Here is a 17,878-nt window from a genome sequence, read left to right as displayed (position 1 = left end):
TATTTACAGCAAGATTTTCTGATTGTCATTTTGATGAATCAGTATACATAATATTAGGGGGAGAAAATAAGCAGCTGAGAAAGGAGATAGATTGGAATGTATTATCAATATCTCATTTAGATCCTCGAACAAATTAATGTGAACAAGAGGTTCAAAAGATAATTCATTTGCAAAATATTGCAAATCAACTGCCAGATGCATTCACTGACCTACCAAGGGTGACTAAGTCACATATTCTAGCTGCTAATGCTCCAATTCGAGTGGATATCCCGGTAGGACAATTAATTAAAGCAAATAATTTTAAACCACGCTTGAAACGTGGTAGACCTATCGGTTCTAAGGATAAAAATCCTCGAAAAAGAAAAGGAGCAAATGATCAAAGTGATCATAATACGGAGGTAGTGACTCAAGAAGAGCACAAAGACATAACAAATGATAAAACCTCAAGGGAGGTTCAGGTACCTGAAAATGATAAGAATGAAGAGGTCTCAATAAGTTATGTCTTAACGGGAAAAAGATGGAGCCGAAATAATATTATTATCGATAACGTTTTTGCTTATAATGTTGCTATTGAAATAATGCAACAAGATGAGGATCTTTAACCAAAATCTGTTGGTGAATATAGACAGAGAAATGATTGGCCAGAATGGGAAGATGCTATCCAGACAGAATTAACTTCACTTGCGAAACGTGAAGTTTTTGGGTCTGTAGTCCAAACACCAAATGGTGTTAAGCCTGTTGGCTATAAATGGGTTTTTGTACGTAAAAGGAATGAGAAAAATGAGGTACAAAGATATAAGGCACGCCTTGTTGCACAAGGATTTTCACAAAGGCCTGGTATCGATTATGAAGAGACATATTCTCCTGTTATGGATGCTATAATGTTTCGTTATCTCATTAGTTTTGCTGTCCATGAAAAGCTTGACATGTATTTAATGGATGTGGTTACAGCCTACCTTTACGGCTCACTTGATAATGAGATATACATGAAAATTCCCCAGGGATTTAAAATGCCTGATGCACATAATTCGTAGTCCCGGGAAATATTTTCAATCAAACTGCAAAGATCTTTGTATGGTCTAAAGCAATCAGGTAGAATGTGGTATAACCGCCTTAATGAGTATTTATTAAAGGAAGGTTATATAAATGATATCATTTATCCATGTGTTTTTATAAAGAAAACAACATCAGCGTTTGTTGTACTTGCTGTATATGTTGATGACATAAACCTTATTGGAACTCCTACAGAACTCCAAAAGGCAATTGATTATTTAAAGAAGGAATTTGAGATGAAAGATCTTAGAAAAACAAAATTATGTCTTGGTTTGCAAATTGAACATTCGGCAAACGGGACTTTTGTTCATCAATCTGCCTACATAGAAAAGGTATTGAAACAGTTTTACATGGATGAAGCACATCCATTAAGTACTCCGATGATTATTCGATCACTTGATGTGAATAAGGACCCGTTCCGACCTCAAGAAAAGAATGAAGAACTTCTTGGTCCTGAAGTACCATATCTTAGTGCAGTTGGTGCACTTATGTATCTTGCTAATACTACAAGGCCTGACATAACTTTTTCAGTTAATGTCTTAGCAAGATATAGCTCTGCTCCTACAATGAGACATTGGAATAGAATCAAACACATATTACGGTATCTAAAAGGGACTATCGATATGAGGTTATTTTATGGCAATGATTGCAGTCCCGATCTTGTTGGTTATGCCGATGCTGGGTATTTATCTGTCCCACACAAGGCTCGATCTCAAACAGGCTATGTGTTTACATATGGAGGCACTGCCATATCTTGGCGATCGACTAAGAAATCAATAGTGGCTACTTCATCTAATCATACTGAGATAATTGTTATTCATGAAGCAAGTCGAGAATGTGTATGGTTGAGGTCTATAATACACCTTATTCGAGACAAGTGTGGTTTGAAGTGTGATAAATTACCCACAATTTTGTATGAAGACAATGCAGCATGCATAGCCCAATTGAAAGGAGGATTCAAAAAAGGAGATAAGACAAAGCACATTTCACCAAAGTTATTTTACACACATGATCTTCAAAAGAATGGTGATATCAATGTGCAACAGATCCGTTCAAGTGATAATATGGCTGATTTGTTCACCAAATCTCTACCGACGTCAACCTTCAAGAAACTAGTGTACAAGATTGGGATGCGAAAGCTCAAGGATGTGAATTGATGCTCTCATCAGGGGGAGTTAATATGCGTTGTACTCTTTTTCCCTTACAAGGTTTTGTCCCGCTGGATTTTTCTTGCAAGGTTTTTAACGAGGAAACCAAAAGGCGTATTTCTAAATATGTGTACTCTTTTTCCTTCACTATGATTTTTTTTTCAATAGGATTTTTTTCCTAATAAGGTTTTAGCGAGGCACATTATCTATGGACATCCAAGGGGGAGTGTTATAAGAGAAATCAAATTATGTTGGATGTCTACTCTTCCTCCATGATCTTTTCAAATGCTTAATGACATATTCAATGACATATTTCTATGCTTAATGACATATTCAATGACATATTTTTATTCACTTTTCATGCCTATATAAAGGCCTTGTAATAGATAGGAAAAACACACAATTGAAGAAGAAATAAGAATCTCTCTTCCTCTCTTTCTCTCTATATCTCTTAGCTTATTTTTCCTTGTTCAATATTGTTATTTTGAGTTATATTTATAACATATACTATTTTCTTTTCCCATATTTAATTTTTAACTAACAAACCATTTCACTTTTTCATATTCAAATTATTCATAGAAATAATTGGAAGAAGAAAAGTAATTGAGGGGCATATTTTACGGTTAAAAGCTCCTTTTATTTTTCCCCGCTCTCAATGATCATAGGCATTTAGGGGTCATTTGGTATGCGAAAATAAGCAGAGATAAGGTATGAGATTAAAATAATATTTTATTTTATTGACAGTATAAATTTATATATTTTGGAATAAATTATACCGTCAATCAAACATAATATTATTTTAATCCCAAACTTAATCTTTGATATCCCATCTTATTCCATCATACTTGAGATTATTTTATCTTACCTCTTATGTGAGATAAATTAGTACAAAAATTATAATCTTTGAATTATAATTTCTAAATAATTTAGTATGCGTACTAAACTATACGTTAAAACATAAGTTTATATGCGTTGAAGTGAAATACAGGCGTCAATTTAGCATTCCTTATTTAAAAAGATCATACTCATAACAACTTTACGGGTCAAATTAACATTATTTGACCGGGTAATTAGTAGCAAGCAAGAAATAAAGTAGGGAGTTGTATCATAAACATATTGTACTGTTTTTGTTGTTGATTAATTAAGAAAGTCCCCATCTGAAGTTATCTCATTTACAGTATATTATTGAAGTCTTTATTAGCATCATTCATCCAAAAGTGGGGCCCTATAAAAACAAAGCAATTACTGGAGGCCACGTTGCAAATACTTTATACATTGTCTGTTTATGATATTATTCTTCGGCACCGATTCACGCTCTTTGTTACTGCGTGTCAGGCACGTCGTCAATTTCAAAATTCATTGCCGCCCACTTGAATTTTACGTATTATAAAATATACTCACAAATGAATTAACTAACAGATTTTATTCATTGAATTTTCAAAACTTTATAATTCAAGAAATGAGACACGGTTACTTGAATCTACAAAAGCACATCAAGAGTTCTCCGTTATGAATTTATATAGTGATACATTGAATTGATTCAGTTAGCAATTCGATTCTTATTCTACTTTATGATTTTCTTATTTCGGAATCGATCGCTATTAAATTTATCAATCTCATTGTATTAAAACGATATATAAATATACGTATGCGATATTTCTATCTTATTCGACGAGTGCCTTATATGTAAGTAATATTATAATTTAAAATTTTTACATCATAATTTTCAAAAAAATGATAACTTGTAAATGAACTATTGATCTGCATTAATTCAGTTAAGTCATAAAGAAATCACTTTATTATGCTCAATTTTGTCGTAATTGCCCCTAATAACATACCAATAACACATCACTAAAAAGGACATAAAAATAATAAAATCTCCAAAAGTCGTACTTGATGGTGGCATATTATTAAATGTGTTTAGACAATATGTTATATTAAAATTATGCTAGCTGCCAACCTTCTAGCAATGTCTTATTTATTTAATTTCAAAGAAGTAAAATTACTTGTTCTCCTACTGAAGATATTTGTTTATAACGTTAAAATTATAAACTAGGCTACAATCATAAAAATGAGATTCTCAGTACTGTTCAAAATATGACGTGTTTCATGCGCACAATCCTATGAATTAAAAATATTATTCAATTTCTAAATTGAATATTAATTAAATAAGAAATGTTTAATTTTGTCCAAAATTGTAATACTTTCCACGTTAACGATTTATCTTAATCGGTAAAGTTTCGAACTTCTTTTGATATCAACTATAAACCCAATAAAAATTTTAATGCAATTCGGGGCATGCATTTTATTATTTTTTCCACTGCGCATTTCTGGTTAGATACACAAATGCTCTCTTCTCTCTCATGTTCTCAGCGCACGTTAGATAAACGTATGCCAGCGTGGCCGCCATGGGGAAAGGGAGAAGTCGTGGACGAGGAAGACCAGAACGAACACCTGTTATAGCTTTTGGAAGTACAATAAGCTCTAAGACGCAAACAGGAAAGATGAATTCAACACAGGAACATGCAATGGTGACACCGGAGATGCAATCGATAGTGGAAATTGGTTCCTCTTCGAGAGATTCTGGGGTAAGTAAGAAGCTCAATCTCAGTGGCTCACCTTTAAATTGTCAATTGACTCAGCTAAGTAAGGGCAAATCTAATGGGGAAAGCAATGGAACAGTAACCATTGACAACCCTAATTTAGAGAGGAGGAACAGTGAGGACCCAAATCGAGAAAGCACTCATGAGGCGGACAATTTGAGCAAAATTGAAAAGCTCAGTACCTATTTGGGCACGATTGGTAGTGAGAACCCCCAGGGGAAGGCTAATGAAACAACGGAACCTATTGTTGTTACAGGACCCAAACCATGGGCAAGTCTTTTCCAACAGAACATGGTCGCAACTCATGGAATGGCATTGCGATACATTCCTCTTCAAAATGTGGATGGACATGCAGTTATTCAATTGGAATTGCAAGATGTTGAAGAAGAAGAACCTACATCATTGGAAGTAATCCAGGGTACAATGCAATGAAGAGATACATTGCTCAACACTAGTTGGATGTTGCAGAACCGGAATTATTTTTGCATGATGAGGGGTATTATGTTATCAAATTTCAGTAAATGGAGGATATGCATAAAATCTTCTATGATGGCCCTCACACTATTAGTAATAGACCAATCACCTTGAAGCCTTGGACGACTGATTTTGATGTGAGCAAGGAGTTTCTCACATAAATTCCCTTATGGGTTGTCTTACCTAAACTGCCAATGAGCTGTTGGGGAAGTGAGTCCTTAAGCAAAATAGCTAGTGCAATTGGGAAGTCATTGTTTGCAGATGAATACACTACAAAGCAAACACGAATATCGTATGCAAGAATGTTGATAGAAGCTAATGTGACTAAAACTCTACCAACAAAAGTCACCACCATAGATCCAAGAGGCAAGAAATTTCAATAGCAATTGATGTATGAATGGAAACCAGTATACTGTAACAAGTGTCAAACTATCGGACACACATGTGCTAACCAATAGGTCCCTAAACCATAACAAGTAGAACAACCTAGAAGAAGAAGAGAGGTCAGAAAGGTTACCTATGAATTGAGAACCAAGGGTCTTGTGGTGAATGCAGAGGTTGATAATGAAGAACAAGCTCAGGCTCCTAATATGAAACATCACAGTCAAAGCAGTGACCAAATGTTAGCACAAAATAATTGTTTAATCTAAGGAGCAAATACCTTAGTAAGGCAAGAGTCAGTGCAAAAGGGTAAAGACAAAGAAGGCCAGTCCAGAAATGAACCTGACAAATTTTTCTATGCTACCAACTTCCACAAGTAGAACTGAGGTTTTGTTGGCTAAAAGAGGTCATAGTGCAAGCCTTTCACTGCCTCGTGATAGGGGAGGGGTTAACCATACCAATTAATGACTTGGCTTTTATGGAATATCAGGAGTGTGAACAAGTGGTATAAGCAGAAAGAATTGAAGAACTACCAGAAAATTAATAATATTAGACTAGCAGGCATAGTAGAAACAAGGGTGAAAGCACATAATGCAAGTAAGGTATGTGGTCATATTGCCCTTGGCTGAGAGACTCTTCATAATTATAACTATACTATTAATGGAAGAATATGGTGGCTATGGGATTCAAGTTACTATACAATTACTTTGCTGAGAGCAGAAGCACAACTAATTCATTGTTCAGTTAAAGGGATTGCTGATGATATTGATTGCTTATTGACAGTTGCGTATGGATACAATACTGTAGAAAAGAGGAAACATCTGTGGGAACAACTGGAGGAGATTGCACAGGGGATTACCAAACCATGGCTTATTGGAGGAGATTTCAACACAGTTTTATACTCACAGGACAGACTTTATGGAAATCCATTTAATGCAACAGTGACTAGAGATTATACAAATTGTGTTCAAACACTAGATCTCAATGAATTGACTTGGGAAGGGGAGTATTATACATGGTCCAATAATCAATCTGGACCTGACATGATATGGAGTAAATTGACAGAATGTTTGGAAACTATGATTGGATGATGAAATGGGGGACACATTTGTATTAAGTATAGACTGCCTTATATCTCATACCACTCTCCTATGCGCATGAAGTTAACAATCAAAAAGTGAACTGGGAAAGCACCTTTTAAATTCTTCAACGTATGAGCAGATCATGAAGATTTCTTATATGTTGTAAAGCAGGGATGAGGCCATAGATTCAGCAGCAGGATAATGCAAAATATCTGGTTAAATTTGAAGGCACTCAGACCTATGCTAAGGAAGCTTAATAATGAGGAATTCAAGTTCATTAAGCAGAAGATAGAAAGAGCAAGAGCAGAACTTAGTGTCATACATGGGCAATTCTCTACACAATATACAGATGATTTATTAGTGAAAGAGAGACAACTAATATAAAACCTAGAGAAATGGGATTTGATGGAGGAAGGTGCTTTGAAACAAATAGCTAGAGCAAAGTAGATCAAGCTAGGAGACTCAAATTCAAAGTATTTTGCAGCAATTATAAAGGAAAGGCAACAGAGGAAACAAATAATTGAGCTTACTTCTCTTACTGGAGACAAATTATCTAAACCTGAAGATATCACCAATGAAATAACGAGCTTTTATAAATCTTTGATGGGATCTGCAACTCACAGCCTACCAACAATAGAAAAGGAAATAATGCAGAAAGGACCAGTATTGTCACAACAACAGAGGATTATGCTATGTCAAGATGTTACTGAACAAGAAGTTTATGATGGACTAATGTCAATTGGTGATGACAGAACCCCCGGTGTAGATGGATTCAATGCATATTAAATTTTCAAGAAGGCATGGAAGATCATGCACCGTGAAGTTACAACAGCTGTTATGGATTTCTTTGCCACTGGGAAGCTATACAGAGCAATCAATTGTATAGCTATCAACTTAGTGCCCAAGACTGGCAAACCTAAAACAGTTAAAGAGTTTAGGCCAATTGCATGTTGCACAGTGCTTTATAAGCTTATTTCAAAAATTCTGGCTGCTAGAATTCAAGCTGTTATCTCTACTGTAATTAGTGAAGCACAGGTTGGCTTTATACATGGTAGGAAGATATCTGATAATGTCATTTTAGCACATGAATTGGTCAAAGTCTATTCTAGGAAATACACCTCCCTAGATGTATGATTAAGATAGATCTTCATAAGGCCTGTGATTCTGTGGAGTGGCCCTACTTGAAGTAGGTTATGGAAGAACTAGGATTTCCTAAGTTGTACATATCATGGGTTATAGAATGCATACAGACTGTGAACTATTTTGTCATAGTTAATGGAGAATATTCAGTTCCATTCAATGCTACCAAGGGCCTTAGACAAGGTGATCCAATGTCACCTTTCCTTTTTGCAATTGTAATATATCATTTGAGTAGAAGCTTACATGATATTAAGGCAAACAAGGAGTACAACTATCACCCCAAGTGTTCAAGTCTCAAGATCACTCACTTATGTTTTGCGGATGACCTCTTGCTATTTGCTAGAGGGGATGTGAAATTAGTAGATGCAATAGCTCATAAATTCCTGCAGTTTGCAAAAGTATATGGGTTACAGGCTAACCAAAGTAAGAGTGCAGTGTATTTTGGAGGAGTATCAATAATAGTGCAATAACAGATCTTACAACACTTAGGTTTCACCACAGGAGACCTACCTTTCAAATATTTGGGAGTTTCTCTATCTACAAAGAAATTGAGTATCATGCAACGTCAACCTTTGATAGACAAGATGACATAAAAAATAACATCATGGACTGCAAGGAAACTCTCATATGCTGACAGAGTCCAACTAGTCCAAAGTGTTTTATTTGGAATACAAGCTTTCTGGGCTCAACTTTTCATTATTCCTGCCAAGGTGATCAAGGTCATTGAAGGTATATGCAGATCGTATGTGTGGTCAGTACCAATGTGATCACAAAGAAAGCTCTACTAGCCCGGGATAAGGTATGTCTACCTAAAGCTAGAGGGGGGCTGAACCTTATAAATCTGCAAATCTGGAACAAAGTTGTTATAGCTAAAGTATGCTGGGATTTGGCTCACAAGGAAGATAAGCTATGGATCAGATGGATCCATACCTACTACATAAAAAATCAGCAATTCAACATTACCCTGACCCCTCAACAGGCTTGCTGGATGGTTAGGAAGATCTTTGAAGCTAGAGGTTCCCTAAAGAATATCATACTTGCACAGACACCTAAGAAGAGCCTAATCAGACACACATACTTTCAACTGCTTGGTGACTATGCAAGGGTTGAAGGAAAAGCATCATGTTTAACAATGCTACACGACCAAAAGAAAAGTTCACAATGTGGCTATTGATGCATGGAAGACTACTAACAACTGATAGGCTAAGCAAATCGGGTATATATGTGAATACATAATGTGCTTTATGCCAAGAGTGGGAAGAAACTGTCACAACCTAAAATCACGTGATCGGCACCCGATATACTACCCGACCTAAGCGAACCAAACCATGTGATGCACACAAATCATATGCATGAAAATGAATTTAATTGCGAAAACTCCTTGAAAATCATATATATTTTCAAGTTAAATGATAAAATAATTTCCAATTCAAAGTCACACATGATATTTTTCATGATAATAACAATGAGACTAAGTAAAATAAATATACTTTCATGTATGTCGTGTACAACCCCGTTACTACAACCTTTCATAACTATCTATGGAGCCTCTATACCAAAGAATAGAACCAACAGTTGGAGTAATTCCAACAAAATAAAATAAGAAAGAACATGATAGCTACCACGAAATAAAAGTGGTGCTTCATAATACCTCAAAAAGAGAGTCATCATAGCATGACACCCTGATCGCATGCCACGTATTATACATATCCTGAAACATGTAAAGTAAGCAGAGCCCTGGAGGGGGGCCCTTAAGGGTCGAGTACACCACATCGGTATTCAATAAGTGTCATAGACTCTCTCTAACTTAAGTTCTCGGGACAAATTTTATAAAAATAATGTACCAATATTTGATATAAAACGATAAGAAATTTTATCAATTCATGACCCTTATTATTTTAAATAACAACCAAGTAAAATTTAACCCACAATATAAACTTTTAAAATATTTACATCAATGATAAAATCATACAAAATTATTCCATTTGCTTTAAGTCATTGAAATCACTTTCGGCTCCTTAGGCCTAAACATAAGAAAATCATCCTTACCTTTCACTTGGAGTACTATACCGTCACCGACATAAGAAGGTCAACTAGGTTATGTACCTAGCGGCAAGTGTCATATACCTTACTTGCTCAAGTCATCTCATCGTAGTGCCGTACGAATCGACTCAGCCATGCTAATAATAACACAAAATAGTACCCTCTCGAGGAGAGCACTGTGTCGTAGTCTATACCACAAAGTGGCCATCTACGCCTACACCGGCACGTGTAGTTTCATGAAAACGAATACGATATATCCGAAGCCAATCTCGGTGAATACAAGTAACTCCCAAAATATTTGATACTTCAAAAATAGATTCATAGCATAGTAGCCTCAAATGATCTATTTTTATCAAATCATAGCATTTACAGAAAATCTAAATCATTTGAACAAAGTTTAAATAAATAACCTTTTACGTGCTAAAGCCTTTAGCAATTTAACATCAATTTTTAAAAGACACCACAAGTGTTATTCTGCTCATCAATTTCCAAAAGAAATACTTTACATGAAAACTTATTTTTAGCACTCAAATATATATACTCTTGTCAATATGTAAATTTTGATGAAAACTTATAACATTTAGCTTGAGTGTCATTTTGCCAACAAGATTTAAAATAAATTTTTATAATACAGAATGACACTACATATGCAACATAATATTTAAATATATGGAGACATCCGTATTTGTTTGTCCCCAGAAATACGAAAGCACATTTGCAAACAATTTAAGTATTAACTCGAAACATGCTTTTAGAGAAAGTCCCTCAAGTAGAGTAAGTTTTAATCAACTTACCTCGCTTTTGCTTTATTAACATTCACAAGCTTTCAATCCTCCCCCATCATTCCAATGTTGATTAAAATGCTCAACATCACCAACAAGTCGATATCTACAATTAGATATCCTAATTACATTAGAATATGACCTAAGATATTGATTAATATCCATATATGGCTCATAAGTTGACTACAAGCCTCCAACAACTCAAATCGTTAAATAGTTTTACATGCTAGATCATTCAACTTCATTCTTATGTTTTAATATCCATTCGAAGTCATTAATGATACTGCATTAATTGTCCATTGCCACCAAGTTACTATTCATCGTCTTCCATAATCAACACTTGCAAAATATACAATTCGAGTGATTACTTAGTTGATCACTTCCATCTTTTGCTAATAAATAATTCCATAGGTTTATTGTATTTATAAATTTCATCGCCAAGATTACCATTCATCTTCTCTCTTATTTTCTCAAAAGTACTATTCATGCCATGAACTAGAGTTTTATAATCCAATCTTTCAACCATTAAAGCTTATAACAAATGCTTCAAATACTTCTAACTACTCATAATAAATGAGTTTGAAGCATTAGAATTACCTCTAGTAGATCAATCTTGAAAAATCACAACTTTTGGTGATTTTGGTGTTTTTAAGGATTTGATGATGAAATCTAGCATTTGGATGCAAGAATGATGTTAGAACTCATGTATATTGAGTAATAATCAACCCAAGACATCATTAACAACTTACCTTAGTTGATTGGACTTGATTTGAACTCAAAATTGCCCCTTCACCTCAAGAACACTAACCTCCAAATACTCAAAATACTCTCATCCCCCGACCTTGTATTCATAGGCCCGAATTTCTGGGTTTCGGACGCGGCCTCGGATGCTTCACATCCCCAGTTCACTCCTCTTCAAAGCTCGGATAAGGATCTGGATGCTATGGCAGCACTTCACTGCCAGTCTTTCTTTCGGACGCGGCTCCGGATGCTTCGCATCCGCAGACTCCTCTGCCAGCCTTTGGTAATTTGGTCATAACTTCTTGTAGGAATGTCCAAATGATAAATGGTTTAAATCGCTAGAAACTAGATTCAAAAATCTTTCATTTGATAGGTTTTACATCACATAAATCCTTATATATATGTTGATATGCTCGTCAAAAGTTTGGTCTTGTGCGTACTCATTTGGAACTTTAGTCTATCATGTGATTTCCAACTTGACTTGGACTTAGGGCTATCCTTAGACCCCACATCACTTATAATATGTCTCGTACACTTATTATCATATTCAATTAATATCCATCATATTAATAGTCATCGTTTGCATACAAAATAATATAATTAGCACACATCAACTTTCTTAATAGCGTTTAAGTACTTCGAAATTTTTCGGGGTGCTACATTCTCCCCCACACATATTTGTGCACTATAGATATGCAAGAGATGTATGGACAAAAGTATGGCATTGGATACAGTTACAAGAGCCTGCTACAAGAGGTTGGAGTGAGTACAATCAATGGATCATAAAGTGTTCAAGAGAAAAATCCCAACAAGCACTAATCTTCAAACTCGTCTATGCAGAGGCTATTCATCATATTTGGATTGAGAGGAACTTACGAATATTTGAACAAAGGAGTAGGCAATATGGAAGCATTGCAAAGGAAATAACTTATATTTGCTGTGTTCGGGCACCCCAGGATCAAAGCTCAGTCTTATGTCTTTTAATATGGTCAAAGTAGGGAGTAGGTAATTTGCTATGTTTGTTTTTCCTATTAAGATAGCTAGCTTTGTTGGCTTAGCTATGAATCTGGAGCTAGCTTTGGTGATTAATAAAATTAAGTTAGTTACCAAAATAAATAAATAAATATACAATATGTAAATTATTGAATTTAGTGGGCGTTTGGACATAAGAATGGTAAAATTTTAAAAAAAATAAAAAAATTTTTCAAGTGAAAATGATATTTGAAAATTAGGGTTATGTTTGGATATGAATATAATTTTGGGTTATTTTTGAAGTTTTATGAGTGATTTGAGTGAAAATTTTAAAAACTAACTTTTTGGAGTTTTTTAAATTTTTGAAAAATTCTAAAATTTATCTTCAAGTAAAAATTAAAATGACTAAACACTGATAAAAAAAAGTGAATTTATTTTGGAAAAAAATGAAAAATTTCTTACGTTGAAACGACTCTTAATTTTCAAGCAAAAAGATGTATAGTAGTTGTACCTTTGGCTTTTAATTAGTTCGTGTAGCTAACCTGTTTCGATGAGAATGAGAATTGCTGTTAGTTTTTATAGGCGTCAATTTCATCACTGTTCCTTCAGTACTTTCCTTCCTCACGGTACCCCATTGCCGAAACAAACCCATATTCTCTCTCTCTCTCTCTCTCTCTCCTTTCTCTCTCTAAACAACGCCGTTGGGGACAGGTATATCCATTGTTGAAAACTGCTCTCTAGGGTTTTGAAATTTCCCCATTCCTGTAGCTCAACAAAAAAACCGCTTCTCTTTTTCTCCCTTTTCATTTCCTTGTAATCATCATCTCATCTATAGAAGAAAAAAAAATGACGACTTCTGCGGTGAAGAACAATTTTTTGCCACCGGGTTTGGTATCCAATCTTCAGGAAGTTCTTCTCAACAGAAAAGGTGTGGCCCAAGATCAGCAATCGAAGCCCAATAATAACGATGAGCCTGCGGCTCAGCCTTCTTCTTCCGACTCCGTTTCCGGTGATGCAGCTGACACCGACGGCAAAAAGCCCGTTGTATTGGTTACAAACGCTGATGGGATCGAATCTCCTGGGCTGACGTGTCTTGTTGATGCTCTTGTTCGTCAAGGCCTCTGTAATGTTAACGTCTGCGCTCCCCAATCGTGAGTTTTCTATAATCTCCCTTCATTTATACTATTTCTTGTATATACTCCCTCCATTTTATTTTATATGACATAATTTGCTCAACGGAGTTTAAAAAAGAAATGAAGGATTTTTGAAACTTGTGATATTAATCATGACATAACATTTGTGACTATAAAAGTTTTGAGAAGTTTATAGTTAAATTGTTTCTAAACGGAGGAAGTATCTTTTTAACATTGGTACAAGTTGTTCTGCTACATTAGTTTTACATACCCACATAACGCCAATCCCAACTCTTAATAGGAAAAAGAGAAAGAAAAATTAAGTTCCATGTATGATTTTAGTGTCGTTGATTTTGAAATTTGTAATGTGTTTTCAGCTAATTTTGTTTTGAAGTTTGAATGTGGACCCTTGAGGTCGGCTTTGTGAGTTCCATTTTGTTTTAGCTAAAAGCAACACATTGTGAATGATTCTGAAGATTTTTCTTTTGGTGATTAATTGATATCTGCTATTGTAGAAATAAATTGGCCGAACCCAACTTGTTTGTGACTAAGGCATAGTTGTTGTTATGGTTTTAGTGTTGTTAATTTTGAAGTTCTTTCGTGTGAATTCAACTAATCTTGTGTTGACGTTTGAATGTGAACCCTTCAGTAAGCTTAGTAAGTGCCTTTTTTTTTGAGTGCCTTTTAGGTTGAGCTAAAAAGCAACACATCCGAGATTTTGAATGACTTTGAAGAATTTTTTGTTTTGTGGTTAAAATTAAATCATGTCTGTTATTGTAGAGATAAATCGGTGGCGGGTCACTCTGTTACTCTTAAAGAAACCGTTGCAGTTACGCCGACAGAGGTTCATGGTGCTACTGCTTATGAAGTATCTGGTATGAACATATAATTGCTGTAGGATTATTGTGAAACATAGTACCTTGACTTTGTTGAACAGTTTGTATATTAGAATTCAGCTTAACATTGTTATGCTTCTTGGATTTAATCTGCTTTCAGGGACTCCCGTAGATTGTGTGTCATTAGCCTTGTCTGGGGCACTGTTTTCCTGGTCGAAGCCGGTCCTGGTATTCTTTTGCACCCTTTCAACTATATCATTGCTTTGAAAAGGATATTTCGATTTGGTATTGCTAACCTGCTGAGTCTACTCTATTTTCTTTCCCCATGGATGTTTAGGTTATAAGTGGAATCAACAGGGGCTCAAGTTGTGGCCATCATATGTAAGTACTGTTTCTTTTTGGTTGGCATTCCTTTTGGCTTCATAAGCTGAACCTTCCAGAATCTTTGCCATTGTAAACTATAACTCAGCACACATGTATTGCTTAAAATTATTTGGTTACTAAGTTTTTCAGCTCGTGGACAGAAGGTTTCTGTCACATGTATTTCTTTTGCTTTTATGTCCTTAAGAATTTGTGACTATCTATATCTATTACTTCACTGTCCAGGTTTTACTCAGGTGTCGTAGCTGGTGCAAGGGAGGCATTGTTTAATGGCGTGCCATCCATATCGGTATCACTTGACTGGTATTTACCCTTCTCGTACAGTACATGACTGAAACTTCGATCAGTCTTCTCGTCTTAAATTAATAGCATCTTCAATAATCTACTTTAGGAGGAATGATGAAAGTCAAGAAAGTGATTTCAAGGATGCCGTGAGTGTTTGTCTACCGTTGATAAGTGCAGCCATCAGAGATATTGAAAAGGGAGCTTTTCCCAAATGTTGCTTGTTGCATATCGGACTTCCGAAATCTCCTCTGACAAACAAGGTATGTTATATATCTCTCCATCTCAACTGCGCCTCCATGGGGAAAGAAAGAAATGAGTAATATATCACAAAACCTATGTGTCAATGTCTATGGTGGGTCAGGGTTCCATGATGACTATGGTCATGCTTCTCTTGCTAAGCCCCAAAACAGTTCTTGCACCCACTCCAGTTTCCAGGAAGAAAAATGAAATCGAACCCGATTCTTTTAAATTGTTAAGAAAATGAATTTGATTTATGATTTGGTTGTCTGACCATTGCATTAGAGATAAATAATGCCCTTATAACCGGTATAAACATGAAAGATTAACGTGTGTTTATTTGTGTTGGGTGCCAAAGGCAAAAGCACATTTCCATTTTTTCTCCAATCCACCTATTGTTGAAATCAGGGCCTGCCTTTATGTATACAGACCATATTCTTCTTGCTTGCATAAAAAACAGATGTCATTTCAGCGCCTTTGTTTGACAGGGATTCAAATTGACCAAGCAAAGTCTCTGGAGCTCTAAGCTTTGCTGGCAAGCTAGTTCATCTACCAGAAATCTTGCTGCTGGGCGTTTTCTTCCAAATCAGCAAAGCCTTGGGATGCAGCTTGCTCAACTAGGTCGAGATGCTTCTGCGGCAGTGAGTAGACACTGTTTCTAACATAATTGTTGCTTCATGTCATGTAATAGCATAATAATTGCATTATGGTGAAAGCAAGTTCATCACAGAGTGATGCTATGAATCTTTTGGAGAATAGAGCTCCTTTGTTGCAAAGTGGTGATGTTACAGTTAGAGATTAAGAATTAAATTGTCCCCTGTCCTTTATGTAAAAGAAACTTTTAAAGAGTTGAAGTTATCATGAATAAGTGTATCAGTATCAATCAATCAACTATGCCTCAATCCCACTGTATACTGTATAACAACTTGTCCACCCAAAAAAAGGAAAAAATTATATAACTAAACACAGAAAGAATAATAAATCTAGAAGTTCAAGTGCTCAACTGAAAGGATGGTTACTAGAAAGTTGATTCATTTTGCAGTTTCAGGTTCGCTAAGTAGTATCTGAGGTAGTTTTAGATGCCTCATCGTATTTATGAAGACAATAATGTGCAGTAATTGTTTGAAAACTGTGACATGCATTTGGAAAATGAAGTGGTGATGTCCCTACTTGTCTTTGGTTGCCCCCTTCCTCATGTCTTTCCTCCTCTCTTGGACATCATCAAACCTTTGCCTTCTTATTTTTTCTCAGGGTGCTGCTCGCAAATTAGCTACACAGAGAAAGAATATAGAGGTCGTTGAATCTGTTGGTGTAGCAGGGAAATCTGATCCCGATAGGAAAGTCAAGTACTTCAGACTGGAGGTAAGTGTGCTTTTTCCTTTCTCCCACAACATAGTATCTAGCTGCTTTCCTCTATGAGTATTGAGTACAAAGGGCCAGTTAAATTTCCAAGCGAAACTGCAAATTGTGACATTGTAATCTCTATCAAAAGAAAGGTGGAGAGATGTGATGTATCTGAGCTGTGTTAATAAATGGAATACTATTTTGATGATATAGTATAATTCTTCTGCTGATGTGTTGAAATGCTGCATAATGTGGTTACGGCCGAGTGCACCACCATTCCTTCTGCTAGCCCTTCTCATCTCTGCCCCCTCCAAAAAAAAAAAAAAAAACCCACCCAACCCCGCCCTTATTAAGCTTTATATCAACTGGGTTTAATTTCTTCTCTCATCGACTTTTTTGGTTATTTGCACTGCAGTTGCTTGACAAGAAGCAGGAAGAAGAAGACGAGGATTTAGATTTTAGAGCTCTTGAAAATGGATTTGTAAGTCTGTTTCCGCAATTCTTGAGTACTATCTATTTTCCTACATGGCACTTCGGGTATTCTGTTTCAAAGTGGAACGTTTTTTAGCCTACTTAAAGATTTGAGAACTCATTGTCAAAGAGTTATATTTGGAGTGTCTTTTTGTTCTCTGCCCTTGTTGACATTACATATGGAGTGTTTGAGCTTACCTTATTTTCTTAAAACCAGTTTATACTATTGAATCGACCGCAATAGAAGCACTGTTCTTCAGATGCTCATGACTAGTTCGGTCTTTTTGTACTCTTCAGGTGGCAGTCACTCCGGTCTCTCTTGTGATGCATGTGGAAACAGACGTTCACACTGCTGCATCAGAGTGGATTTCTTCTGCATTAGAAGTGGAACAATGAAAGCATGAGCCACTCTTCAGTACTGTTTGTACATCTTAAGATGATTTTTGTTCTGGTCATCTTGCAATATTTACATGGGCCATATTTGTGATGCCTTAATTATTTATTTGTTTTAGTTTATCTGATCAACCTTTTGATTTGTGTCGTGAAGCTAATGCTTCCCGCTGTTGATTTAAAAGGCCAGCATTGTTGTAAAAGTGCCATATTTTTTTGCTTGGTACCACAAAATTGTGTTTTAGGTTGGTTTTATTGGGCAAATTGTTAGGCAGGATGGTTGGGATCTTCTTTTCACCTTGTAAACTGGAAACAGCCAGATGAAATATAGTGGAATGCTGTTGTCTGTTTGTAATGGAGTTGAGTGTCTTCTTTCTTTCAA

The 17,878-nt window shown here is 35.7% G+C and overlaps 1 protein-coding gene across 1 annotated transcript; it reads left to right on the top strand.

Moving 5' to 3' along the window:
• The first annotated feature begins 12,926 nt into the window (after positions 1-12,926).
• LOC107819473 (uncharacterized) lies at positions 12,927-17,878 on the top strand. Its single transcript, XM_016645572.2, has 10 exons — positions 12,927-13,570; positions 14,333-14,427; positions 14,549-14,616; positions 14,726-14,769; positions 14,995-15,072; positions 15,161-15,314; positions 15,780-15,932; positions 16,543-16,653; positions 17,051-17,116; positions 17,404-17,878. The coding sequence occupies exons 1-10, from the start codon at positions 13,266-13,268 to the stop codon at positions 17,500-17,502; spliced, it is 1,173 nt and encodes a 390-aa protein (XP_016501058.2). The 5' UTR covers positions 12,927-13,265; the 3' UTR covers positions 17,503-17,878.

This window comes from Nicotiana tabacum, chromosome 4 (assembly GCF_000715075.1).
Source record: "Nicotiana tabacum cultivar K326 chromosome 4, ASM71507v2, whole genome shotgun sequence".
In the NCBI taxonomy this organism is placed as follows: Eukaryota; Viridiplantae; Streptophyta; class Magnoliopsida; order Solanales; family Solanaceae; genus Nicotiana; species Nicotiana tabacum.
Note: the sequence above shows the minus strand (reverse complement) of the source record. Positions and strands in the feature narration are given on the sequence as shown.